Below are 26720 nucleotides of genomic sequence, written 5' to 3'. Positions count from 1 at the left end.
TGGGCAAATCGGAGAGGAAAGAGCCCTGGGAGCGAGAGGCCAGGTCTCCTTACCTCGCTCTGCAACTTGTGAGCTCTCTTGGCACAGCTGAGCCTCAGGTCCTCCGCCAAGGATGTGTACTGGGGGAGCGGGTGTCTGTAGTCCTGGTCGCTGGCCAGGCTCTGAGCCTTCTTGGCATGCACCAGGGTGACCATGTCCAACGGCAGATGGAACTGCGCCTTTGAGCGTTCAAAGCCTTTCTTGTAATTCACCTAGAGGGGCAGACAGATCAACAGCAGCTATTTCAAAGCCACCATTTGCCTCAGGGGCATCAGGGACAGCGATTGCCATGCCACTGTCCCAGGGAAGTCTGGCAGAGGTTCCTGGCAGGGACGGGGTTCCTTGCTTTGGGGACTGGCTTAATACACAGAACTAATCTCCAGGTCCTAACGCTCAAGACGGGCTCTTCCCATTTTCCCGAGGCAAAAAGATGCATGGCTACCTGAGCCCTCCCACCACAGGTTCTTCCCTTCACCTTCTCAAGTTCAGGTTCTAGACACCAAGGAGTTTCCTCTCAAGCTAGCTTATGAAGAGCTTTTTCAAAGCATCAGATGCCCTCCCAGGAACTCTGGGAGCCAGGTGCAATGGGTAGACGCCTGGGAAGCCAGTTTAGAGGGGTGGGTATTTCCAAGGGCCCAATCCACATCCCGGGAGAGAAAGGGAGGGGCCTGTTGGCAGACCACAAGCTCCACCGAGTCCCGGGAGGAGCTGTCTGCAGGTCTGTGAAGCTCACTCCAGGCTTCTTGGGAGTCAGATGCGTAATCACCACCTCTTAGCTGCAGCCACTCTTGCCTAACCCCCAGTCCCACCCCCGCGAATCCTCCCCTCACCCCTACCATGAAGCCAAGGACAATTCATGTCCAACCCCATACTCTTAGGTCAGCACCCCATGACAGAACGGGGAAAACAATGTTAGAAATGGGGACACTGAGGCAGAGAACACGAGAAGTTGTGGAAAGAGTGTAAGATGCGGAGCTGGCTCCACGTCCTGGCTCTGCCCCTTTCCAGCTGATCTTGGGCAAGGGGCTGAGCCACCCAGAGTGTAGGTCCCCTTATCAGTACACCCACCCAGGATGAATAAACAGATGACGTTCCCAGAGAGAGGCTGATGGTTAAATGAGACATTGCATGTAAAAGTGTTTGGTCCTCTGTAACATGCTGCCACATATCAGATTTCATCACTATTACTAGCCAAGTCCCACATATACTAATATGTGCCAGGGGACAGGGAACACACATGTGCCAGCATCCAGAGGGGTGAAGTCAAGGGTTGTAATCTGAGATGTCTCCAGGAGCCAGACAGGCAGCAAAAGGAGTGAAGGAGGAAGTCGGGGATGAGGGGGCGAGGGGGTAGGGCTGCATGACCAGGAAGGCACGGGTCCCTCTAAATGCAGCTCACCTGTAGCTTTGCAGACTCCAGAGCCGCCTTCTGGCCAGAAGCCTAAAACTTTCATGTGAAAGTTCCCGTTTTTAAAGGCTTGCAATGAATTCACTGCAGACCCAACAAAACCCTTCTGCAATCCAAATCCAGACTTCAGGTCTCTTTTAGAGGCCATTGGGCAAAAATCATAGAACTCCCAGCCTGGAAGGAGTAAGGGGTCAGCTAGCCCAACCTCTCACTTGACGGAGGAAGAAGCTGAAACCCAGAGGGGCCAAGGGACCTGACCATGACACAGAGACAGTCAGGACTGAGCCAGTCCCCGCAACCAGAGGACGATCGACATTAGCCAGCGGTGCATGGTGGGGGGTGGGGGGGTGGGGGGCGGCTCTGTGGCATTTTTCTCCCACTCACTTCACTCTGCAGCGAGCTGGCGTACACTGAATGCGCAAGGCTGATATCGTCTTCCAAGCTCCGGGAGCCGAGCATCTGCCCTTTCATTTTCTCAAATGCCTCTTTGTATTTGTACTAAAGGGAAAGAGAACAGGAGAGAGTAACAGCTCGGGGACAAGGGACACGGAATGGAAGAGGTGGGCATTGGGCGAAAATGTTTTGTTCTTTTGACAGTGACTGGGTGAGTTAAAAGAAACGCGTGGGAGTCGTCAAAGGGCCCGTTCTTTCATATGCAAGACTCCCAATGACTAAAGGGCTGGGCTGTGACATGGCAGGATGAGTGAGCGCTCGCTCGGGCGGCCCACGCTGGAAGAAGGTGGGTGCATTGTTAGCAGTCTCCAGTCTCCGCACAGGGACCTGCTTTAGGAAAACGCTGAGCGGAGGGTGCATTTCATCTGCCCAGGGTCCATGTTTACAAAGCATCTGGCTTTGTACCCCAGCCAGGGCATTTTTTTGTTGTCAGGTACGTTCTTTCTCATTGGTCGTTATCTGATTGCCCTACCACAGTCAGCTGGGAGAGGAGAGGATATTATCCACAGGCTGGGGTCAGGGGCAGAAGGCAACCACATCAGTTAGTATTAAACGCTGCCACAGTAACGGAGATGCATGCTCACATCGCTGATGATTTCACCGGAGGCCTTCGCCGCCTGGAATGGGATGGCGTCCAGTCTCAGTTTATACCCGCCGTCTCGAAGTTTGCTCCAGGATTCCTTATATCGTGTCTGTTGGGAAGATGTGCACCAGTAGAGACCGTCGTGTGGCCTGCTGGTTTCCCAAACTCCCGTTACCAAAACCGGAATCTGATTTGTCGTGGTTTGTCTCCCAGTGGGAAGTCAGAGATCCCTGGGGTTTAGCACAAATCACCCAAGAGCTGGCTCCTGCCCAACCATGGGGGAGGGAGCCACGGGTGGGGGATGGGGGTTAAAAAGCAAGAGCTTTGGAGGCAGACAGACCCAGATTTCTGTGAGCAGCAGGTCAACTGCAAGAAGGAGGCGTGAGGCTGTACCTGCATGGCTCTTTACGTAGGATAAAGAGAACCCGGCTGTCTCCGTCAAGGAACAGGTAGGGGGGCTGACAGAGACTATGGAGGTGAAGGCCCCGGTGTCTCTCCTTGCCACAGCTGCTGGATAGACTCGCCTGTATTCTGATGCCCATATACCAGTCCCACAGTGCAAATGCCCTTTGCACTAAGGCATTTCTCTTAGTCTCCTCCTTGTAAATGACCTTGACTCTCCTGCAGGACCAGCCCCCTAATTCGCAGGGCCCAGTGCAAATGGGAATGCGGGGCCCCTTGTTCAAAAATATCACACATTCTAAGACAATGACAGAGCATCACACCAAGTGGGGCCCTTCTGAGCACAGGATGCTGTGTCTGCACAGGTCCCCTGAGGCCCCGCAATGAAAACCCGTACCCCTCCACCAGCCTCACCTCGCTGATATTCATGGCATTCAGCTTGGCCAGCAGGACTTCCGGGAGGTCGGCTGTCTGTGTGTAATGATGCTTTATGTTTTCTCCTTGTTCCCTGTATAACCTCTGTGGGCGGAGAGAGGTTTCGCATTAAACCCAGAAGCCTCCCCCCACGCAGCCATCAGCCAAGTTAAACTCCAACAGACAAGGGTGAGGCAGCTGCCACCTCCCCAGAGACAGGACCACGGGCGCCCTGCCTCCATGTGGATTTCACAGCCAGCACGGGGACACGCACTTCATTCCCTCCCGAGTTCTACATCCCCGCTCAGAACACGACAGGCTGAAACTGTGCCCTGGGTTAACGCTCCACTGGTAGCACACGGCTGAGACGGGTGTCAAATGACAAGTGAGGTCCGGTTAACATCCCTAATTTTGTTATTAACTATATAAGCTAAGAGAGGGCATCAAAACTCAGGCGGCATGAGAGACGATGGCTCATACACAGGTGAGGTTTTCCCTGGATTTACATCAATCCTCATCCCTCTCCCATTGCAAGGATTCTTGTGCTCAAACTGTCTCCTGCGCTAGCTGGTTTGGCTCAGTGGATAGAGCGTCGGCCTGTGGACTGAAAGGTCTCGGGTTCAATTCCGGTCAAGGGCACATGCCTGGGTTGCAGGTTCAATCCCCAGTAGGAGCGAGCAGGAGGCAGCTGATCAGTGATTCTCTCTCATCATGGATGTTTCTATCTCTCTCCCCCTCTCCCTTCCTCTCAGAAATAAATAAAAAAAATATATATATTTAAAAACTGTCTCCTGGGTGGGTCTAGGGCACTATTCACCCAGAATTCTGATTTGGGCTTTGGGATATTCTGGTAGTGAGCAGGGACACATGGCGCTGGCAACAGCCACAGAGAAAGTTTCTAAACTGGGCTTTTTTCCACGCCGAATCCTATCCGACTTGTCCAAGTTTCTGTGCATCACAGCACTGCCCCCTAGAGTTGGTTAGGGTAAGGAAGAAGCAGGTACTGTTTTCCTTCATACAAAAAAGTTCGTGTTTCTCAGAATCCAATTTGATCCTGATGGCTGATTATCAAGATAGGATACATCCCTAAGCCTGAACGTTTGTGAATCATCCCAGAACATATTCGGACGGGTGCTCGGGCCATTTCACAATGCCTGTCAAATAAGGCACAACCGGAATACATGGCCCAATTGGGAAACAGGGGAGCATTCTGAAACCCCTCCCCATACAGCTGGTAGATTTTTCTCGTAGCAAGTTGAATGGTCTGAAGATATTTCACAGGCATGTGTGCCCTGCACAGAGATCTGTGGACCTCTCTCAGTAGAGTCAGCCAAACTGGGTGGACTCGTGTCCTCGAGTGACTTTTTATAGCACCCCATCTTTCAATGAACCCTGAGCTGAAAGGACAAAAGGCCAGGTCTCGGCTGACGTTAAACTGGGAAGATGGGACGTGGCTTGGCAGTTTAGTCCAAGGTACATACACGAGATCCAAATCATTTCCAAAGCCTTGGGAAATTCCAAGAGGAAGAATTCCTGTCCTTGGGCCCCCAGGAGCCCTGAGCCTGGCTTTAGTGTTCCAACTACTGAGAATTTCACCCCAAAAGTTCCAGTTCTGCAAACAATGCTTTAAAACAAAAGGAGCCGGGGGTGGCGGGAGGGGGGGGCGGGCAGGGAGACCCCACCACAGACAAATCTTCCCGACATGCAAACAGGAAAAAGTGAGCCTGGGGCTGTGGGGTGGAGGAGCCCCAGTTGGCATCCTGAAAGCGTTCACACCGCCACCCCACATCCTAATGAGGCAGCACCCCGCTAAGGTGAGCCTCAGCAAAGGACAAGACGCTCCTTCATCCCGAGAGCAACAGAAGGAGCAAGCCAAGAACCCCTCGGCTTCAATCGCAGGGTTGAAAGAGGCGCCCACTCTCAGAGTCATAATGTATATACATTATCGCTTACATCCACTGCTTGGGTGTAACTAATTCTGGCCTGGACCATCTCCGGAGTGTCTTTAATACTGGTAAACTTCAAAGCATCTGGATGCTGACGGTACTTCTTCTGTTGAGCAGAAAAAGATCAAAGCTGTGAATTTTGTGCGGCTCTTTCATGCCATTTGAAAGAGAAAAATCATAGGTTGCTTGAGATTAGAGTGAATTTGTGAACATAATTATTATTCGGCTTCCTCCATCTTTATATCCTCGGTGGCTTCAGGTTAATATTTGTTTCCATTTAAGAATAACCTCGTGTCAATTAACATTAAAGTCTATCTACCTGGTGCAAAGAAAACATCTCAAAATTAGGTTATACCAGTAAAATACTGTGGGAGACACACTTAGGAAAGGATGTGTTTTTTATAGGCTTCAAATACTGCCTCACAGTTGTTTACAGATCTTAGTTTGAGTCTCCGAGGCATGAAAAGAACATTCAGAGTTACATTTATCAATGGAAGCTGTCTAATTTTCTTTCCACGAAAGGACTTGGCAGAGATGATCACAGTCAAAACCCTCGCATTTAACAGTGAGTGATCATACACTATCTAACCAATCCTGAACCCGGCTCAGTTTTGGTTAACAATGCTTAACAATAACAAGGAAAAGGGTAATTGGAGTCATCATGCAGTTTGAAACAACAACAGCAACAAATTCAAATGCTGGTGAAGACTTATATAAACCCAATTTTGATTCTAAAAATCGTGCTTAAATGAATTTGTCTTTCAATCAAAGCACATTCTCAAGAGAACAGAATGGTTGCCAACTCCATGGAGTCAGGAAGCGTACCTTGCCTCCAATCAAACAAGTATTTTATGAGCACTCCCATATCCCGGGTTGTCTTAAGAAGTCACAGCTCAATATCCATCCCCTGCCTTTGTAAATAAAGTTTTATGGGAACACCCCATGCTCATTCATTTGCGTACTGCCCGTGGCTGCTTTCATGCTACAATGACAGAGGTGAGGTGAGGTGTTGTGACAGAAACCGTGCGGCCCCATAAAGCCAAAAATATGTACTATCTGGTCCCTCACAAAAAAGGTTTGCTGACAGCCGCTTTCACTGATAGGTGGGGGTGCTTTCGTGGCTCTTCTGATGGAGCCTCACGTTCCGTCTGAAAATTAAGTGGTCAACCCCATGTGACACTAACCTGGAAGCATGCCAGACTGCAGTGAGATGGTTGGGAAAAGGTGCTAAAAGATGTCCTGACTTCCTGAAGTTTGAGGACTTGTCTGAAGCATGGAAGGTAAGCAACTTTGTTGAGTAAATTTGCAAAATGAGGTGGAAAATTAAGACCCTTGTGGGGTAGATAGCTCCAGGCAGATCCCTTTGCTGCCAGACTTGGATGCATGGAGGCATCACCGTGAAGCCTAAATGACGTGCATAATCGTCTTTATTCTTTGTGTCTTGTTATGAGGGGTCCCCTATGAAGAGCTTGGGCCATGAATCCTCAAACCTACATGTTTGTTCCTGTAAGTTTCCCACAGGCATCCTCCTAAGATGACCTTTTCTTCATTAGAACTTCCCAGGGCGGTACAGTCTCCACCAGGCTCTCAGGGTCTTCTGAGCCTTGAATGCTGACCAATGTTTCTAAAAATTAGGCCAACCAGAGTGAACCCGCTTTCCAAATCAGCTCCAAGACGTGTCAGGTAACTAGAATGCTCTCCGACTGGGAAATGCCAGTGCTGAGTACGTGTGTTTGAAAATCCAAGACAGGGGTCTGTTTTAAGTATACATTCAGTCTCCTCCTGGGACCAAAACAAGGTCCCGGGAGACTCACTGCCGAGGCTGAAGTCTTGTGGGGCTACGGCCACTCTGGTCCCTGCCCAGAAAAGTCCAGAAGGACCAGGCTACTCTGAAGGCAACTAAACAAATGCTCACTTGGTTTTCTGAATAAGTCCCTCTCCACACAGACACGAGCAGGGGTGGGTCTGGGTTGTTTGGGGGTGCGCAGCCTCTCTGTGAGCGTGAGCCCAGGACAGCTGCCTGGTGTGTCCAGTCCAGTAGGCCTCTACCTTCCAGCAACGTCTGGAATTATTTTTAGTTGTCACAACTGGGCAGAGGGTGCTACTGGCATCTAGTGGGTAGAGGCCAGGGATGCTGCCAAACACCCTACAAGGCCCAGGACAGTCCCCACGACAAAGATGATCAAAATGTCAACAGCGCCAAGATTGAGCAACTCTCATCTGCTCCATGAGGCTGTCTTACAATGTGAGGAAGTGCCCCTTTTCATAAAGCCGGAATGCCTTAGGGTCCAGGGAGGGTGGCCACAAGTAGACAGGAGTGAGATTTAAATAGAAGCAAGACCTCCCCCCCAACAAGAGGGAACCGTGTCACGTGTTCCACACCATGTGAATATTCAAAAGCTGTTTATACTGGCAGAAAGAAAGGGAGACAATGTGCATAAACTCACAAAAGGGCTTTCTGGGAGCAATAAACGTGTCTTTTCATCATCTCTCCCGTGTTGCTTCATTAAAAAGGTAAGTTAGTGGGGGAGCAATTGAGCTCCCGTTTGATTGTCATGATTATTCATCATATCATTTGTCACCCACTTTGTTTTTGCCAGGGCTCTATGGGCCCCTACTGGTGTGTGTTTGGTATGTGGTTTCTCTATAATTACCAGCCCTCGTGTGGGGTTGGAGGTCTTTCATGTAGCTTTCCCTTTTTCTTTGCCTTTTGAGTGGAAATGATTTTAATTTTATACAGAAATGCCACATGCCTCATGCAGCCGGGCCTGTTGCAGGCTGTCAGGAAATCTCACCTCGCTAATGAGTTCTCCTGCCTTCTTCGCCTGCTCCACATTTAATGACCCGACAGCGACCCAGCCCGCGCCTTTCATCCACTTCACATCTGCCCTGTATTGGTTCTGACAAAGGAGAAAGAAAAGAAAAGGAAAAAAAGACAGGCCATTGTTGGTATGCAGGCATTTAAAGGGCTATTAGCAACTGCCAACGTGGCCTTGGTGGCAGCTGAGTCGAATGAGATGCCACCTTTGTCTTATCCATTTCTGCACAGTCACAGGTAAGGCCCCAAAAGGTAAATTAATTTCCCCTTTAATTGCAGCCTGCCTGCTGATGGCCACTTGAGGCCCCGCCCAACACTGCTGGGGGTGGGGAGGGAGGGGCCGAATCCACCTGGTCCCTCATTAGGAACTGATGTCTACCTAGAGAAAAGGAGCGTCCTCATTGTCTGCTTCCCCCGTTTCCTTGTTTAAAATGACATGCAGGGGAGAGGAAAATGAGAATTCACAACGGAACCCAGGAGGGGAGCTATTGGAGGGAATTTCACAGGACATCCGAGGCTTCCCACGGCGCCAGTTCCTTCGTACACACCTCACCTCGGTGCGGACGGTGGGGGTGGGGTTCTCATTCCCTTACTTGCCAGTGAAGGAGTAGATTTAATGGAAAGCCATTAAGTGGACACTTCTCTAAAACGGGCATATCCCCTATCTACCCTGAAACAGCTCTACCGGCAAGGATGTGTCCACACGGCACCCAGTCTACCCCATGTAACCGCTGGCCGCCGCTGACCTGCCTTTTCAGTTCACCCCGCTTTGTGTACAAGAGCCAACCGAAGATGAAAGAAAACAGAGCCAGGTGGAGAATATAAGGAAAAGGGGGTGAGGGCTATTGATTAGTGAGCTGATCATTCTAAAAGTTGGAATGCACATCAGCGATTCCGTCCCATAAGGAAGCCACCACTCAGAAGGTCACAAATACATCCCCCTCACCAGGGGTCAATACAAAAAAACATGGAAAACGTATGCAGATCAGAATTCCAAGAAGAAAAAAGTAGCTTCCTAATTTTGTTTAGTCCTATTGAACTTATAATGGGCATAATTTGAATAAGAGTCAAACCACTAGGAAGCTACCATGTTTCCACCTGGGGACCCAGAAGTAGGTATTTCCATAAGTATAAACTATTGTCTTGAAGGATCTGGGTGACCTGCACCAACACGACCACACACACGTACACACACATACACATACACGGAGCTTACATCACTCTGTAAACCGTAGGCCTTCTTGGCCCATTCCACCTTCATGTCCGTGGGCAGAGCTGTAAAGTGATGCGACGCCGTCTTGTAGCCTACGTCCGTGGCTAAATGCTGAGCCTTGCGGGCGTGCACAAGGTGGACCATGTCTAGGGAGACGTGGCACTGGGACTTGGTGTCTTCGAATCCCTTTTTGTACTCCAGGTCGCTCTGCAGCTTGGACATTTGCAGGGAGTGGCTCATCTGCGAGTCGCCCTGGGCACCCTGGGCCCCAATGAGCTTCCCTCTGGACCTCTCGTAGTCCTCCTTGTACTTCACCTGGATGAGAAGAGGAGAGCAGGGGTGGGTCGGAATCTCCCAAAGGAAGTGTGGCCTGGCCAGTGTTGCTCAGTGGTTGAGCATTGACACATGAACCAGAAGGTCACAGTTCGATTCCCAGTCAGGGCACATGCCTGGGTCGCAGGCTCGATCCCCAGTAGGGGGCATGCAAGAGGCAGCCGATCCATGATTCTCTCATCATTGATTTCTTTCTTCTCTCTCTCTCTCTCTCTCCCTCTGAAAATCAATAAAAACGTATTTTTTAAAAATAAAGTAATTGTGACATTTCAAACCACATGCATTGCCTGGCTGGTGTGGCTCAGTTCGTTGAGCATCTTTCCACGCACCAAGAGGTCAGATTTGATTTCTGGTCAGGGCAAGTGCCCAAGTTGCAGGCTAGATCCTCAGTAGGAGGCGTGCAGGAGGCAGCTGATCGATGTTTCTCTCTCACTGATGTTTCTATCTCTCTCTTCCTTACTCTCTTCCTAAAGTCAATGAAAACATGTTTAAAACAAACAAACAAAAAAAACACACAGGTGTGAAAGTTAAAACAAAGCCATACGACAGAATCCTAATAAAAAGTTTGCCTCCTTTGAACAACCTTTCATCAAACAGTGAAATAAAGTATTACTGCTCATTATTCCCTTTCCACCTCAGCTACCAGAAAGCTCAGAGCCACACGATGCTCAGTTATACAACAGTTTTCTCCCAATTTCCTGGTGAAATTCCATCTTTTCTCTATATTATTTGCCACCCCTCTTCCTGGATTTATTTTTAAGTGCCCTCTTGCTTTCCTGAAAGCCACTTTAAAATCCTTTTTGGTAACAGTGAAAACATTATAAACAAAAAATATTCACGAAGTTAAAAAGACACAGAATGTCCAAAATGCAATTGCTGTTTGAGAAAGGAGCTCGAATTAAAAAACAACTGGAACCCATAAATATTTAGAAGTATGGGTGCCAAAGGAAGCATATTGGCCTGAAAAAAAAAAAAAAAAGGTATTAGGCCAAGAGCAATGAGAATCAGGAGAAAGAATAAGTATGGGAATGTTGTAAAAAGTGTAACAGGATACCAGTGTGTGGCACTATTTTCAACATTGCCATTGCTGTGGCCATCAGGTGACTTGGGCTCCTCGCTCACCTCTGCCAACAGCAACAGCACTATCAGTATCTGTCACCATTCACTGGACACTTTCTGAGCCAGGCTTGGTATACACCTGTGCCACTCCAGACCAGAGCTGGTTTGTAAAATGTTACCCTCTGAGAGCATAAGGAGCTGGTATTGGCATGTAAATCAACTGACCACCAAGCCACTGTTTAGTTCAGCTGACATCTCTCTATATTTATGTCCATGGAATCCATATGTTACATAATAAATACATGCCCTACGGAGTATGTAATGTGTATATACACATGCTGTAAAAGGCAGGGTTCACGGAGACATGGACAAGTTGGAGACCGACTCACCTCGCTGGCCAGGTCCCTCTTGGCTTTGGCTGCCAGGAAGGCCAAGGAGTCAAGACGAAGCTCAAAGCCTTTTGCCTTCTGGTTTTCCCAGCTGCTCTTATACAGTTTCTAAGGGGAATCAGGAGAAAAGAGATCATCTTCACATGAGACCATTCTCATGGACTCGTTATGTAACAACCCCTCTGGGAGGCAAACATCGATCACGCCTTTCCCCCAAACCCCAAGACCTCAGAAACCCTGTAATCTGGACACAACGCCTCTTGCTACACATGGTGTCAATCACAAGGAGTAGACATGGAATTCGAGAGGTCTGGACATGCCAAAGATGGGATAACATGACATGACCACAGCAACCTTTCTGAAAGGTGTTCTCCAGCTCTGTGCACACCCTGCCGATCCAGCCGCTGCCCCACTCTCTTCTTTCCCTGTCCCCCAGCCTCTAGTTCCTCTGTGTCTTTTCCTTTCTTCTCCCATTTCCTGTCCTGCCTCCACCTCCAGATTTCAAGTTCTTTCTTCTGGAAGGCTCCCCTGCCTGCCGTGTGAGAGTCAATTTAGCCTCTGTCACTCCCTCTAATTCTTTCCTCTCCCCATTAATCAGATCATGACCCCAAAGACCTGGTAGCTGAGTGGCAGAGCGAAGGCCCCTCCTCAGAAGACACAGATGGGAAAGTTGGGACGATGCATACTTTTGTGTCTAAGAGCAAAGCTACCCTGTGCACAGTCTTCCGAGTGCTTTCTGTATATTAGCTCATAGCAGCCTCATGACAACCCCGTCAGGAAGGGACTAGTATTACCCTCACTTTACCAATTGGACAACTGAGAGCAAAAATTTGTCCAAAGTCACTCACCTAGTAACTGGCAGAGCCAAGGATCAAACCCAGGCAGTTTAGAGCAGACGTCTGAGCTCTTACTCCCTCCCCTATGACACTGCTCCTATGCTGTGTCCACTCTGACCCCAGGATAACCACTGCCTCCTACTCCTTCACATAGTCAGTGGCTCAAGTCACCACTGGCTCACTCCTATGAAAGGTTGTCCTCCCCGTAAAACACTGGTCAGGAACAAGGTTGCTAGACAAGCTGTTTACAATGACCAGATGTATGCAACCCGAGCTGACCCACCAACATGGCTGGTCAGGTTTGGGGGTCCAGGTGCCCACACAGGGAAGCCGGACCCCCATGCTGTACCTCGCTGAGATTGGCAGCATTGGCTCGGGCCTGTAAGAAGAGGGGTTCGTCTTTGCTGATGCTGTACTGGTGGAGGGACTGCTCGTTTCCTGCCTTGTAGGCCACCTGTTGGGAGAGAGAACTGGGTCAGGAGCAGGTGGGCGGATGGGCATCACTCATGGGCTCTTGCGTCTGCTTGAATCTTCTGTGCCTTGCCTGGGAAGACCTTACAAAACCACCAGACCAGACAGTGGCCGGTAAGATACAGTAAATGAGGCTTAACACAGGAGAGTTACTAGGAGGAGAAGCAGCAGTGAGGAGTTGAGAGAACAATGTGGCCGGGGAACCAACCCCAAAATCCCTCCAAGGTTTTTGTTCTCGTGCCTTTCCCTTGAGAAGACATAGACCTCCCCAAGGTGTTCTCACCTACGCTGTCTGCAGCTTCAAAAAATAACCCATCAGAGAGCTCAAATGAGCACAGACTCTCCAAGCAGGAAAAATAAAAAGCGCACTCTGCCCCCATAATCGATCCTAATGCATTCGTAGGTCTGACACCTGGAAAGTGAGCAGCGACCAGAACGACACCATGAGTGAACATCTCCAACACTCTTGTTCTTTCTCCCTCTCCTTCCCTCCCGACCAACAACTTGAGTTTCCAAACAGTGGCTTTCTGCTGACTCATTACGTTGATAGCATCCTTTCTGGCAGGTGTACCTGGACCTTTAGGAGGGAAAGTGAGGACCGTAGCAACTACGGTACCTACTTGGTGCAGGTGCGCAACCAGTGTTGAACACTGATGTATAAATAACACGTGTGGAGTTTCACTGCTCTGCCCCCCAACATGTGAGCTCAAGCGGGCATGAACTGTACACAACCCACAAGCAAATATCATTGTCCTCCACGATAAAGCTCTACTGGCTCCAGAATTATAGAGCCTCTGATGAGAGACAGAAGGAGAAAGAAAGAAGAAGAAAGAAGGAACTAGGCAATAATGAAAGCTGAAAGGAATAAAATCAGATGGCATTGACCCCAACAGCCAGGGAGAAGTGTGGTGAATGAGGCGGGGAGACCTGGGATCCAGCTCCCAGAGACAGCCTGGAAGCCTGCAGAAAGCTGGGTCCAGCCTATTTAAAGGGATGATTCTTTGTTGGTCCCTGGATCGTGCCTGGGCAGCACCTACTGTTGTCCCCAGAGGCTCCCAGGCCCATGACACAGCAGCTTGGTGGAGAGAGGGCAGCCCGGGACTCACCCCGCTCTGCAGCTCCTGGCTCTTCTTGGCGTGCTCCATCTGGGAGCTGTCGGCCACACTGGTGAACTTCAGCTCGTCCACCCTCTGCCTGTAGTTTTTCTGTTTTCAAAGAAAAGGGACCCCATTAGGATGAGACTGTCCTTTCTTTCTCTTTCTCTCTCTCTCTCTCTCTCTCTCTCTCTCTCTCTCGCCCAAGCATGTCCTGGGGTTGAGGGGGATGTTCCTGCTGGTCCTGCACTTAGGGCCAGGCAGACCTGAGACTGCCTGCTCTGGTGAGAGTGTTTTAGTTGCTGCTCCTGCCTTTTCTCCTAATCAATTCTGTATTTCACCATGTGCCCTGGGATGTGTCCATCTTATAAATCTAGATCTGACCCAGGATAGGGAGGTGTAGGGAACGTGGACTTCACAATCATGAAGACCGAAGTTTGAATCTCACCTCCACCTCCTTCCAGCTTCAGAGATGAGCAAAACCCCCAGTGCTGTCGGCAAGAGGATTATAGATACCAACTGAACCCCAAATAGGGATTGGAATATTTTTTAAAACTCCAATCTCCTCCCTGCAGGAAAATAAAATTCTAGAGCAAATACTCCAGACAATTGCCATTTCCTTTCTAGCTCCATTGTGTTGATGGAAAACTCCTTCCCCACATAATTGAAGGAAGTGACATTGCCCTTCCAGGGTTGAAATTCCCCCCGATCCCCCACTCCACACTGGTAAACAAGGAGCCAAGAATCACCCTGGACAGGGCACAGCAGGGACATTAAAAAGGCGAAGGAGATGGTATCTATGTGTCCCTTGAGGAGCTTAACAATGAGTAGGCACAGGAAGTGAGGTAGAAACACATTCCTCAGGCTGAATTCATTCCTAAGGCTAGTTGGGGTCCCTTACTGCACTCCTGTCCAAGACAAATGAAGCTTTAGTTGCCCCCCCCCCCCCCCGTATTTTAGCTGGTCTCAAAGAAGATAAGTAATAGGACCCTAAAGGGTTATTCTATTCTCTCTACCTTCCTTATTTATACATTCTGGCCATAAATGTGTCTGGGTTGGAGAGAAAGATAAGTACGTAGGAAATAAGGATAAATTACAAAAACGTGCTTTGGGGGTGCAATATTGCTTAGTGGTCAAAAGCCGGGGCACTGGATCAAACACTTGATTCCGTTGCCACCTCTGCTAGTTCCTGGAAGTATTACTTTAAGTCTCACTTTCCTCGTGTGTAAAATGGGATGTTAACAGAATAATAACAGTGTCACTCACCTAGGGCTGCTGTGAGCAATAAATGAGCAATATGTAGGTAACACACTTGAAGTGGTAAATAAATGACAGCAATGAGTACATGATTATCAGTCCACAGTTGGCAGCTATGACTACCACTATTATTACCATTTGCAAGAGAGATGCCGACTCAGCCTTCCTGGCCACGACATAAGAATCCCCTTTAAAAGATCCCAAAGAGGGATCATGAAATAGTCCCATTTCCAAATGAAATGCCCTTCAAAAGTCCTCCTCTGCCTGCTGCCAAAGCCAGCTTTACACAGTGAAAAGAGAAGCAAGCTTGGAGCCATGGGGACTTTGGAGGGTAGCCTGTCCAACCTCATTTTTATGTGAAAGAGGGTGGGAAGGGTTGAATGACTTGCTCAAAGTCTGCAGTGAATGAAAGGCAAGGGCGTAATGAGAACACTGTCCTCGAAATGTCCAACTCTAATTCAGAAGTAATCACAAACTCTTACACAACGAACATGTGCTTCTTCGTGCCAATAGATTGTGTATGACAACCTCTCCGAACTCTTCTGTGGACGCTGCTGCTACTTACATTGCTGGGCTGCATACACATACCTTCCCCAGGTGCAAAATAAAAAAATACTCCTATGAGTCATACCCCAAATAATCCTGGGGGTTGGGGAGGGGGAATCAGAGGACAAGATCACTACTAGAAGCCAGGGGCCTCGGCTCAGGTTACCTCGCTGACCAGCTGTCCAGCCTTCTTGGCCTGTTCCAAATTGAGACTGCCCTCCGTCAGCCACCCCACGCCTTTCATCCACGCCAGGTCAGATTTGTACTGCAGCTGCAAGAGAAAAGCCAGTCTCTAACAGATGCATAGGTGCAGACTGCAAAAAGGTGAGGAGAGAGTTAGGAAAATCCTTGCTTCTGCATCGTCTTCCTAGAAGAACTGCTCCCTACTCCTTCATAATCTGTCAGGACTCTGCCTAGGTAGGGAGGACACTGGGCCCACTTTTGTAACCATGTTCTACTTTAGCACTGAAACGTCATAACCTAACCAGAAAGTGGGCTTTTCAGACTTTTTGATCAAGGACCTCATCTTTCAATCGGCTAAATTTCTGAGATTTATTTACCATTTTCAACATTTGATTCCTCTTCACTCATCTTGAGTTTTGTCATGGCTCTGAGCCCCCTGTCCTGCATCCTCTAGTCTCCATTGTCTCAGCTAAAACTGTATCTCCATCTCCCCATCCACCCTCCTCAGGCCTGGTACATCTCCAGCAGTTCTTCCTGGTCCTTCTAGTTATGTCATAGACACGTGCACAGGTTCACTCTCAAAGTGTCACTGCATCCCACTGCGAGAGATGCACGGGAGACTGTCAATGAGGGGGGCTCACCTCGCTCTGGAGCCCGTAGGCTTTCTTGGCCCACTGCGTCTTCATATCTTCGGGCAGCACGGTGTATTCGTGCAGCTTTTTCCTGTAGTCCAGGTCACTGGCCAGAGCTTGGGCCTTCTTAGCATGCCTGATGTTTACCATGTCCATGGGCAGGTGAAAGTGGGTCTTACTCTCTTCAAAGCCTTTCTTGTATTCAACCTTGAATGTACCAAAACAAGGCCCATTACTCGAAGCCTGTGTTTGCAGGCGTGATATGGAAACACAGGAAAGAAGCCCACATTTTCGTGAGAAGTTGGCGCTCTGGGCAATGGCACCCACCTGTCAGGAAAGTGGGACCCATTTCTGGCTCTGTAAGATGACAGTGCTGGGGAGCTGAGATTCCACACTACTTTGTCTCTGGGAGAAATGCCTCCTTCCAATCCTAATCATTTTATCTGGCTACCCCAGGAGGCAAACACTTTATCCATGGTTTCTGTAGAAGCTTGAAAAGGTAGAATAACAAAGCTTAGGCTCCAGAGCCAGAGAAGCCTGAGTTCAAACCTGATCTGCCCTCTGCCAACTGGATGATCTCTGGAAAGTTACATCATCTCTCTAAGGCAGCGGTTCTCAACCTGTGGGTCGCGACCCCTTTGGCAGTCAAACGACCCTTTCACAGGAGTTGCCTAAGACCATCCTGCATATCAGATATTTACATTACAATTCATAACAGTAGCAACATTACAGTTATGAAGTAGCAACGAAAATAATTTTATGGTTGGGTCACAACATGAGGAACTGTATTTAAAGGGCCAGAAGGTTGAGGACCACTGCTCTAAAGGCTCATTTTCCTCGGGGGGACTATGGTGATAAGTCAACAAAATAGTAGGTGATACCTGCTTCATGCAGAGGCTAGCATACAGAAAACGCTTGGTAAATGTTAGCAATGAGGTTGGCAATGACAACAGTGATGGTGGTGGTGTTGACGATGGTGAAGATGGTGATGATGATAATAGTGATAATGATGGTAATGATGGCCCTAGTGATGATAATATGGTGGTGATGGTGATATTGATAATGGTGATGATGATGTTGGTATTGGGAAGGATGGTGATGGTGGTGGTGGTGAGGATAATAGTGATGATGGTGATGTTGATAATGGTGATGCTGATGTTGATGATAAGAATGATGATGATAGTGTTGATGGTAATTATGGTAATGATGATGGTGGTAATGATAGTGTTGGTGATGACAATGATGTCAATGATGGTGATGATGGTGGTAATGGTGATGTCGATAACAGTGATGATCATGTTGATGATAGGAATGACGACGATGGTGGTAATGATGATAATGGTGATGGTGGTGGTGATGGTAATGGTGGTGATGATGGTGATGGTGGTGATAATAATGGTGATGGTGATGATGGTGATGTTGGTGGTGATGATACGGTGGTGGGGAAAGGTAGTGATCTACAGTAAAAAGAATATAGTGCCAGTAAGCAAGAGTTCTAGAATCTAGTTCTCTACCCCTCCACCACTATCATCAACTACTATATGACCTTGGGCAAGACAGTCTTTTTGGCCCTAGATGCTCCAACTGTAAATATGAAATACCATTTCGTTCTCTATCTAACCCGAAGCCAGATTCTCAATGTCTCTGTATGTTTCACAACTATGCACTTTAAAGGGCTTGTTATATAGGCACATCCAAAATGGTGATTCAGACACCAACCTTCTTACTTTATTCAAGCCATGGCTCCTTAATGATTTACCAGGTAATTAGACCTGTCTGCACCATCAGAGCACTGTCAGCTGGCCTCACAGCTTGGAGCAGGCAGTCGTAAAGCAGAAACCTGATACTTACGTGTCCTTTTAACTGTTCAGTATTGGTAGGGAAGACTTGATAAGAAGCCACATCTGCCCCTTCTAGAAGAATTTACCTCCCACAAGGGTTTCAGTAAGTGACAATTTACCACAGTTCATCTCCAGACATTAACTATAGTTGTTTACAAAGGAGCATCATTCTGATTGGTTGGAGCCTAGATGCCCAGTTGTTTGCTAAATATTTTGAATACTGTGTGCATCTGTAACTACAGGATTCATCCAGGACATCGCCACAATAATCAGGGTGCTTACTGTTGAACCCTCTCGGTAGAATTAAGCTCTGTCAGAGAGGAACCTGTTATGTGGTTCTCATTCTTAGAGCCCAGTGTCTCTCACACAGGATCTTGCCCATAGTAGTTGTTTAGTAAACATTTGTAGAATCAGTAAATGAGGCTGAACACCTTTATACCTTCACTAGGAGATCCTGGTCACTCACAGGGAACACATTACTCATCTATTTTAAAAGAATGCTTTTGCAAACAAAAGAAATGGAACAGCCTGGCTGATGTGGCTCAGTGGTTGAACATCAAGAGGTCACTGGTTCGATTCCTGGTCAGGGCATATGCCGAGCTTACAGGCTCTATGCCCAGTAGGAGGCATTTAGGAGGCAGCTGATCAGTGATTCTCTCTCATCCTTGATGTTTCTATCTCTCTCTCTCTCCCTCTCCCTTCCTCTCTGAAATCAACAAAAATACATTTAAGAACAAAGAAATGGAACAAACTTCTCACACAAGCCAGGAAAGAAGTCGTAGGTGGGAGTCAATAAAAAGGTAACAGTCCCAAGTGAAGGAGGCCCAGGAAAAACTTTAAAGTAATACAACTCTAAGTAAAGGATGGAGGGTAGAAAGGAATTTACCTCGCTGCTCATCTTGGCAACCTGCAGGGAGTGCAGAAGCCTAGAGTCCGTAGTTCCCATGGCTTTGCCTTTGCTTTTTTCATATTCTTCTTTGTATTTAATCTTGAGAGAAAGAAGAAAGTCTACCGTGAGGGAGAGAGAAACTTTGCCATATCAGGGGTTCTGGTTTTAACAAGTGCAAGGGGAATAATTCTGCAAAAACACCTCCCAGTCTTTCGCACCCAGAAGATTAAAGGATTGTGATGTTTGCCACGTTAACAGTCATTATTTTTTTCTGCAGGACTACTGACATTTTATGGAAACCATTTCTTATGCATTTCTGAGTTAATGAGAGAAAAACCTACATTGCTAGCAAGCTCTCCGGAGGCTTTGGCGGCCAGCAGAGACATGGCATCCAGCTTCATTTCAAATCCTTTCCCCTTGGACTTTTCCCAGCCTTCTTTGTACTTAATCTGACAAACAAAGACACAGGTGAATTAAGAGTCCCTATCCGTATTCCTGCCAAAAGTTGAAGAAAAAAACAAACAAATAGCGAAGGTGGCATCTTCATCTGTCTACAGACAAGAATCTTGGTGTTATTATCAAAAGGATCATAGCAATTATTACGACAGTTCATTGATTCCTTAGCTGCAGAGCCATGCAGGGCAACGGTAATGGGCAGGACAAAGAGAAGACCCATGTGTTCATCCTAGGTCTGGTGTTTCCTGATCATGTGACCTTGGGTAAATTACTTTTTTATGCCTTAGTTTATCATTTGCAAAAAGAATACCCTATTATCTGTCTCAGGATTGATGCGAGAATAAATTGGATGTAGTATATGAAAACAGATCTTAAGCTGGTAAAGTGCAACATAGATCTAAGGTGTTGATATTGGTGTTGCCATGGTAACAGCGCCTATTGTTTTCTGGCCCTTTCCTACGTGTCTTCTACTCATCAACTCTAAGTCTTTGCATTGGACTTGTGAGGCTCAGAGACATTAAAACCTTATGTAGGGACATGGGTTGAAAGTGGCAATGCCAACATCTGACCTGGGTCTATCTGACACCAAAGCCCATGCCACTATGTCCCTATAAGAAATACCTCCTGGGGGTATGACAATTAACTCCATTGCTTCTCCCAGTGCCCAGCACAGAATACACATCAACAAATATTAGTTCCTTTTTCTTTTCCTCTTTTGCCCCACAAGTCCTATCTAGAATGAGAAGCCTAATCACAGCCCATTTGGGACTCCAGGAAGAATCTGGTAATTAACATCGATCTTTAACTTAAAGTTTCTCCACACAGCAAAGCTCCAGCTTGAAGTCACCCAGATGATAATGATGATGATGGCATGTGCGTGTTCATGCACATATTGCACACATGCTCATATTGTGAGAATAAAATTGCTAAGATCAATTTACCCCCAGTGAACTACCACGGGCCATGAGACAGCAAGATTCAAAATTATAACATGGTGGATGCTGTGAATGAACCCATTTCATGAGCAGAATAATCATGGCTCATTGGGACTGGTATCATCATGCTCACTGTGCACATAGTCTTCACCACACTCTCCCCATGCTGCCTGCTTACCTCGCTAAAGAGCTCAGCGTTGGATTTGGCCTTCGCCAGTTGAGGTACATCCTGGGGCAATGTGTAATTCAACTTGTTTTTCTCATAGTCAGCACGGTAATTCACCTATTGGGTTTCAAGTAAACCCACAGGGTAAATGCAAGGTGTTTGGATGGGCAGAAGAACACTCTCTTTTCCACTTTCCCTTTCGACTCATAGCTGAGAAGGAGTTTCTGGAAAAGGCACTTGACCAGGAAGCCTACAATTTTGTGAATGTTTTAAATGAACAGATTGAAGATGCCCAGTGAAAAGCAAGACAACTCAGAGGCACTCAGAGTCATGAGCTTGCAGAGGCTATCCCTGTGGCCACCTCAGCAGCTCTCCTTTGAAGAACTTGTGAGGGGATGGAGCTTAGTTTATCATCTCACTGCCGTGCAGAACATCTTGCGATACGCATGGTGGATACTCAAAGAGTAATTATCAAATGTCTGCCCACACTGAAGAAAAGCAATCTTAAATCTCCAAGAAAGAGCCACCCAGACATTACGTGATTCCCAGTGGAAGAATACAGCATCATCTGAGACGCAGTCTTGCCCAAAATTAAACCTGAACCTGATCGAGTCTATAGACCCAACCACTATTTCATAGGACAAGTGGAGGCTGGAGGAACATGTGAAAGCCGCACTGGGATGCAGTTGGCAAAGCTCAGACTGTGGGAAATGGTACAGGATAAACAATCCAGTCTCTTCAACAGACAACTTGCGAGAAAAGAAGACATTTTTTTAAAAACTTAAAAGATGAAAAGTCTTAAAGACATATCAACCAATCACAAAATGTGGACCTTATTTGACTCTAATTCAAACAAACTATAAAAAAGTATAACCTTATGAGACAACTGGAATGTTGAATACTAATTAACATTAGTGATATTAAGAATTATTAATTTTTGGGTGTGATATAAAAAATGCATAACTATGTTTTAAATTTTTTTCATACTAAAATATTTATAGAGTAAATAACATGATATCTGGGATTTTTTTCAAAATAACATGGGCAGGGAAGAGAGTGGATGGGCATAACGATAAAGCAAGACTGGCCATGAGGTGATGGTGAAGCTGGGTGATGGGCCATGGGGATTCTTTTTATTTTTGAATATATTTGAATTTGTCAAGAGCGGGGGGCGGGGGGGGGGGGGGCGTGCGTCATTTCATAGCTGTAATAAGACAAATGTCACCATTCATGAAAGTCACATCCTTGGGAGCCCGATATCCAGAGGCCACCCGGCAATCACAAGTCACCCACATCCGGCTGGGCATGTCGGGTCACTTACATGACTCAGTTGCTGGGCGTTGATTTTGGCTTGAACAATCTGAGGGGTGTTGGTCACAGAGCTGTACTTCAACTTGTCGATGCTTTGCCTGTAGTTGACCTGGGTGGAGAGGCACAGGAAGATGTCACTCGCACTCTTCTCTAAGACCTGCTTAGCCCCGTCTGCCTAAGCCCAACCGAGCTGTGATTCTCAAATGACTAGAAAGAGAACCAAAGATTCCAATTGGAGACAACAAACAATCCGAGCCCACCTGAGCCTTTCCAGGCACAGACTCCACGTTGGCCCTTAATCAGCTGGGCTCTGGCTTTGATCACCCACCCCACTCATAGTCATCATGCCTCTATTGTTTTTTTGTTTGTTAAATCTCACCCGAGGATACTTTTCCATTGATTTTTAGAGAGAGTGGAAGGGAGGGGGAGAGGCAGAGAGAGAGAGAAATATCCATGTGAGAGAGACACATTGATTGATTGCCTCCCCCACATGCCCCAACCAGGGCCGGGAATTGAGCCTGTAACCAAGACACTTGCCCTTGACCAGAATTGAACCTGTGACCTTCAGTCTGCAGGCTAACACTCTATCCACTGAGCCAAACTGCCTAGGGTATGCCTCTGTTTTATTGCCTAAATCCCAGGACCCCGCCCAACACCCCATGCACTACTACAGCTTCTTCAGGCCTGGATTCAAGAAGAAAAGTTTTTGCACATTCTGAGTTTGGGACATGGGGTATGGAGGGAAAACTAGGAAATATAAACTCATTTCAATGTCAACTATTAATGAGATTAGAGTACAGTGGCTTCCTGATGCATTAATTCAGAGGGAAAAACTATCATCTCATAATGAAGTGTCTAATAGAATTCAGAATTATGCACGATAAAAGGTCACAAAAACTATATTTATAGAATAGCATATTCCTTCCCAATAACTCTGCATTGAGTACGTGGCAGAGCACAGTTACTTTCCTCTGCAGGACATAACTGACAGTCTCCATGATTAACCACATCTTCGCCACCTCACAGATACCTGGTCATTGCTTCAGTTTTCTTTCTAAAGGGGCTCTTCGCTGAGCATAGTCTCATTGTAATGCTGTTACTGTTCATAAAACCCATCTGAAGGGAACCCTCTCTAATCAAGGGCTGTGCTTGTTTAATTTCATAGCTATCTGAGCACCTTAACAACTACCAGACAGCAAGAGAGGCCACAAATGTTCTTGTAATGGATCCCCCAAACTTCCTGAACACCAACGCCCCTACATTAGGGTGTAAACTCAAAATCACAGGGAGCCAAGAAAGCAGGAGGAAGGTGATGACAGAGAGCAGCGGCCACTCAGTCCCACCCAAGCACTGTCATGCAGGAACTAGATCGGGGTGGGCAAACTTTTTGACTCGAGGGCCATAATGGGTTCTTAAACTGGACCGGAGGGCTGGAACAAAAGCATGGATGGAGTGTTTGTGTGAACTAATATAAATTCAAAGTAAACATCATTACATAAAAGGGTACGGTCTTTTTTTTTTCGTTTTATTCATTTCAAACTGGCTGGATCTGGCCCGCAGGCCGTAGTTTGCCCACGGCTGAACTAGGGCCACAGTTCACTGAGTTTTCCAACTTAAAAAAAAAAAAAAGAATATATAAATTTGTGCTCTCTTACATAAATTTCTATATATTGGTCCAATTTTTTTTAAAAACACTCTGTGGCCAAATACAACATCTCAGCAGCCTGGATTTGGCTCGTGGGCTCCATTTTGAACTTACCTCTGCTTATTTCTAATCCAGGCTAATTCCATTCTTTCCCCAGACTTCCAAAGATGAGCTGGCTATATTTCAGGTGCTTGGTTTGAGTCAGCCTTATACAGATGAATGTCATAGCAAGTCATGTTATAACGGGAGTACATGTTGTAGGCATCTACCTTGGTTTGCATGTGCTATTACGCATGATTTCTATAATTCAACTGTACGAGCACACACTCGGATTTTAATGAAATGCTCTCGATCCTCACATTCCCCAGGTAATGTATGCAGCCAAGAACAAAAAGAAGTCGTTTTGGTAGTCAAGTTTAACCTTGGGTTTCATTAAGGTGAAGTGAGCTAGTCAACCCAACCAAGTTTCCTCAGATAAAGAGAAGCAAAGTTTAAGTCCTTTATATTTCTCTTCCGCCCATCCCTTGCTTTATTACATGTTTGAAAGCCCCTTTCAGCCATTAAACTACCATTTGCCAATGATTATCCTCTGTTGTCCTGCCAACTGTGTCAGACGCTAGAGATACCCACCACAGCCAACACTGCTCCTACTCTGAGCAAAAGACAGAGTGACATAAAGACCTGCCTACCAATAGCAAAACCCAAGTCAACTACTGATCCCAAAGGAATGTGCAGGAAAGTAGCACTGACCATTTACTAAATATATGTTGAATTATTTGTTAAGTTACTGACTGATTTACGATAACCTTTGCTGACAAGTAACTGTGATACCAACTCAATTCTAAACCACCTTAAGTACTTTTTAAGATAGGACATGACTTCTGTCTTTTTTCTTCATACTTTTCTGTATTTTCTAAATTTTCTGTAATAAAGATATAGTAACCTCTTATAAGTAAAAAACAATAAATTTAATTAATTATGCATATTTTATTTTGTGCCAGCCAAATTATAAATAAAATCACTGATTTAATAATTGAGTTACATATTATTCCACATATATATTTCCCAAGTGCTTCTAAGAAAAAAATTGAGTTATAATTACCACTTTCTCACAACTTACAGCCACTTTATCTTATTTCCTCCAGTCCTTAAACATAGCACACTCCTAAACTTAAAAAAAAAAGGTCATCATTGCTAAGAACAATTACTGAATGTGCCCAGCAGTGGACATAGTCCACCAAATTCCAACAGGAGAAATTCAACCTCAGGTTATTTTCAAGACAAAACTAGAGTTGTCCTCACCTTATATTGAAAGGCTAAGAGTTCCCTTAGCCCTGGCCAGGTAGCTCAGTTGGTTGGCACATCGTCCTGATATGCCAAGGTTGTGGGTTTGATCAGGGCACAAATGTATCTCTCTCTCTCTCTCTCTCTCTCTCCCTCTTTCCCCTCTCTCTCTCAAATAAATAAAATAAAATAAGAACTAAGAGTTTCCAAACATGCATAAATGGACTTCCTAGTGAAAAAGAGTGTCCCTTTCTCAATCCCTTCTTCCATTTCCTAAGTATCTTGTTTCTTTCCATCTTGCTGCCTAAGAATCACTCCACAGGAAAGAAGCGACAAGAAAGAGCAGAGAGGGCTATTGGAAGAGGACTTACATCTTTCAAGGGAACCAGCTTCATGACTGTTTGATAGGAAGGAGTGAGAGTGGCTGGGTAGTTGTAGTCGACAACATCGTGTTTATAATCCTCTTTGTAGGCAATCTGAAACACAAAGAAAAGAACAAGAAAAGAGAAATTAGCCTCTACTCTTTTTGTTTACCTTGTTTGAATGTCATAGGAAGTATTTTAAAAGGTAACCAGAGGGGGAAATAAAAAAGTAAACAGAAATAAAATTAATTCAGTTTCATCACCTCCAAGGAAAATTAAGTTATGCTCACACTTTTGCTTTCAATTAATTTGAATTCTTCCTCTTAATTAATCCAAAATTCATTAACTTCCATCTGTAGCACGTTTATTTTATCTTATTAAATATGGAGCCCCTTGTAATTTTTGTTAATAAGAAGTATTTGCACATGAATATACAATGGAAGAGCTTCTTCCAGAAAATAAATGAAAAGTCAAGAGTCTTCAGAGTGCTTTCAATTTTTTTTTTTTTCCTAAAGATCAAATTTGACATTCTCAAGCAGAGGACATTTGACATTTCTATGTTTTAATAATGAAATTGGTAAGATTTACAACTTGGCATTTGCAAACCTATGAGCTGAATTGACAAAGCCAAAGACAGATTAATAGATTTCAGGCTATGATGAAACAGGGACCTGATCTACTTTGAAGACCAGTGCCTTCAATGAACAGAAGGTCTCCAATGAACATCACGATGGAATAAATGAATGAATCAATCAACCAAGCACCCAACCAACCAACAAATTTCATAGCAGGAATTTCAAATAAAAATTATGCTCATCCATTTCTCTTTATCTCTCAGAAATTGAAAGTTTTTCTCACACTGGATCAATTACAATGGATCTGACTACTCTTCAAACCAGAGAAAGCTGAGATAAGTAAATTGAAGCTATTGATAAATGTCAAGGATTTTTACCTAGCCTTGGTTGTATCAGTTCATGTTTAGGAACTCTTATGGGTCAGCCTTTACACAATAGAAAATTGATTTTTCAAAAGGGAGGCTGAAAAGAATTGGCTGAATTCTTTATTCCCCACCTCTTTCCACTCCAACTGATCCCCAGAACCGCCAGGCCCCTCACACAAGGACTCACGTTGCTCGCCAGGCTTCCAACTTTCATCGCATGGAGAGTCCGTCTGTCCATACCAACTCCTTCATAGTGGCCTCTCATGTGGTTCTGGTAGTTTTCTTTATATTTATTCTACAGGGGACCATAAAACTTTCAACAAAAGCATTCTCTTCCCAACGTGTTCAAAATTAACTACTCCTCTTAATGGACTAAATTGAAAATATAAATGATTAAAGACAACCCATTTAAGTAGTCAGTGTTTCACTGAATAACAAGACACACCTTTTAAAAAAATAATCAACTAAAGTTTCAAGCAAGGACAAGAAGTTGGAATGGGGCAAGCACACAGCAGGCAAAAAAACATAAAATCTGATGGGCACAGACAGCACAAAACAGACCTGACTTTTAAAAAATATTTTCAATTGTGTATATACCAGATCTTTTTCAATGTGCAGACCTACTGTGAGACCAGGAGCTCTCCAATGGGCAAGCCCTGATTGTGTGTGAAGCCCCATGCTGGGGGATAGTATAATCACTGTAGGCGACTACCTCCATTTCTAAATAGATGAAAAATAAAACTTGAGCTCTGCCAAATTCTATGAACATTTCATCACAGATTGGTCACTACTACAACCAGGTGAAATAATATTGT

At 46.0% G+C, this 26720-nt stretch overlaps 1 protein-coding gene across 6 annotated transcripts in view; it reads right to left on the bottom strand.

Annotated features, from left to right (window-relative positions):
- Positions 1 to 26720, bottom strand: part of NRAP (nebulin related anchoring protein) — a 64887-nt gene that overhangs the window by 21587 nt on the left and 16580 nt on the right. For all 6 annotated transcript variants that reach the window (XM_070432237.1, XM_070432241.1, XM_070432239.1 and 3 more), the window contains 18 exons: positions 26093 to 26200; positions 24975 to 25079; positions 21685 to 21783; positions 20376 to 20480; positions 19148 to 19255; positions 18804 to 18905; positions 16086 to 16283; positions 15428 to 15532; positions 13471 to 13569; positions 12243 to 12347; positions 11058 to 11165; positions 9280 to 9591; positions 8041 to 8145; positions 5253 to 5351; positions 3300 to 3404; positions 2485 to 2592; positions 1832 to 1945; positions 54 to 251 (listed from right to left, as the gene is read on the bottom strand). In XM_070432237.1, the coding sequence (XP_070288338.1) occupies positions 54 to 251; positions 1832 to 1945; positions 2485 to 2592; positions 3300 to 3404; positions 5253 to 5351; positions 8041 to 8145; positions 9280 to 9591; positions 11058 to 11165; positions 12243 to 12347; positions 13471 to 13569; positions 15428 to 15532; positions 16086 to 16283; positions 18804 to 18905; positions 19148 to 19255; positions 20376 to 20480; positions 21685 to 21783; positions 24975 to 25079; positions 26093 to 26200 (2283 nt within the window). The remainder of the gene's footprint in view (positions 1 to 53; positions 252 to 1831; positions 1946 to 2484; positions 2593 to 3299; positions 3405 to 5252; positions 5352 to 8040; positions 8146 to 9279; positions 9592 to 11057; positions 11166 to 12242; positions 12348 to 13470; positions 13570 to 15427; positions 15533 to 16085; positions 16284 to 18803; positions 18906 to 19147; positions 19256 to 20375; positions 20481 to 21684; positions 21784 to 24974; positions 25080 to 26092; positions 26201 to 26720) is intronic.

Source organism: Myotis yumanensis, unplaced genomic scaffold (assembly GCF_028538775.1).
Source record: "Myotis yumanensis isolate MYYU_CA2020_CCGP unplaced genomic scaffold, mMyoYum1.0.hap1 SCAF_13, whole genome shotgun sequence".
NCBI classification, from domain to species: domain Eukaryota; kingdom Metazoa; phylum Chordata; class Mammalia; order Chiroptera; family Vespertilionidae; genus Myotis; species Myotis yumanensis.
This window is presented reverse-complemented; position numbering and strand designations above follow the sequence as displayed.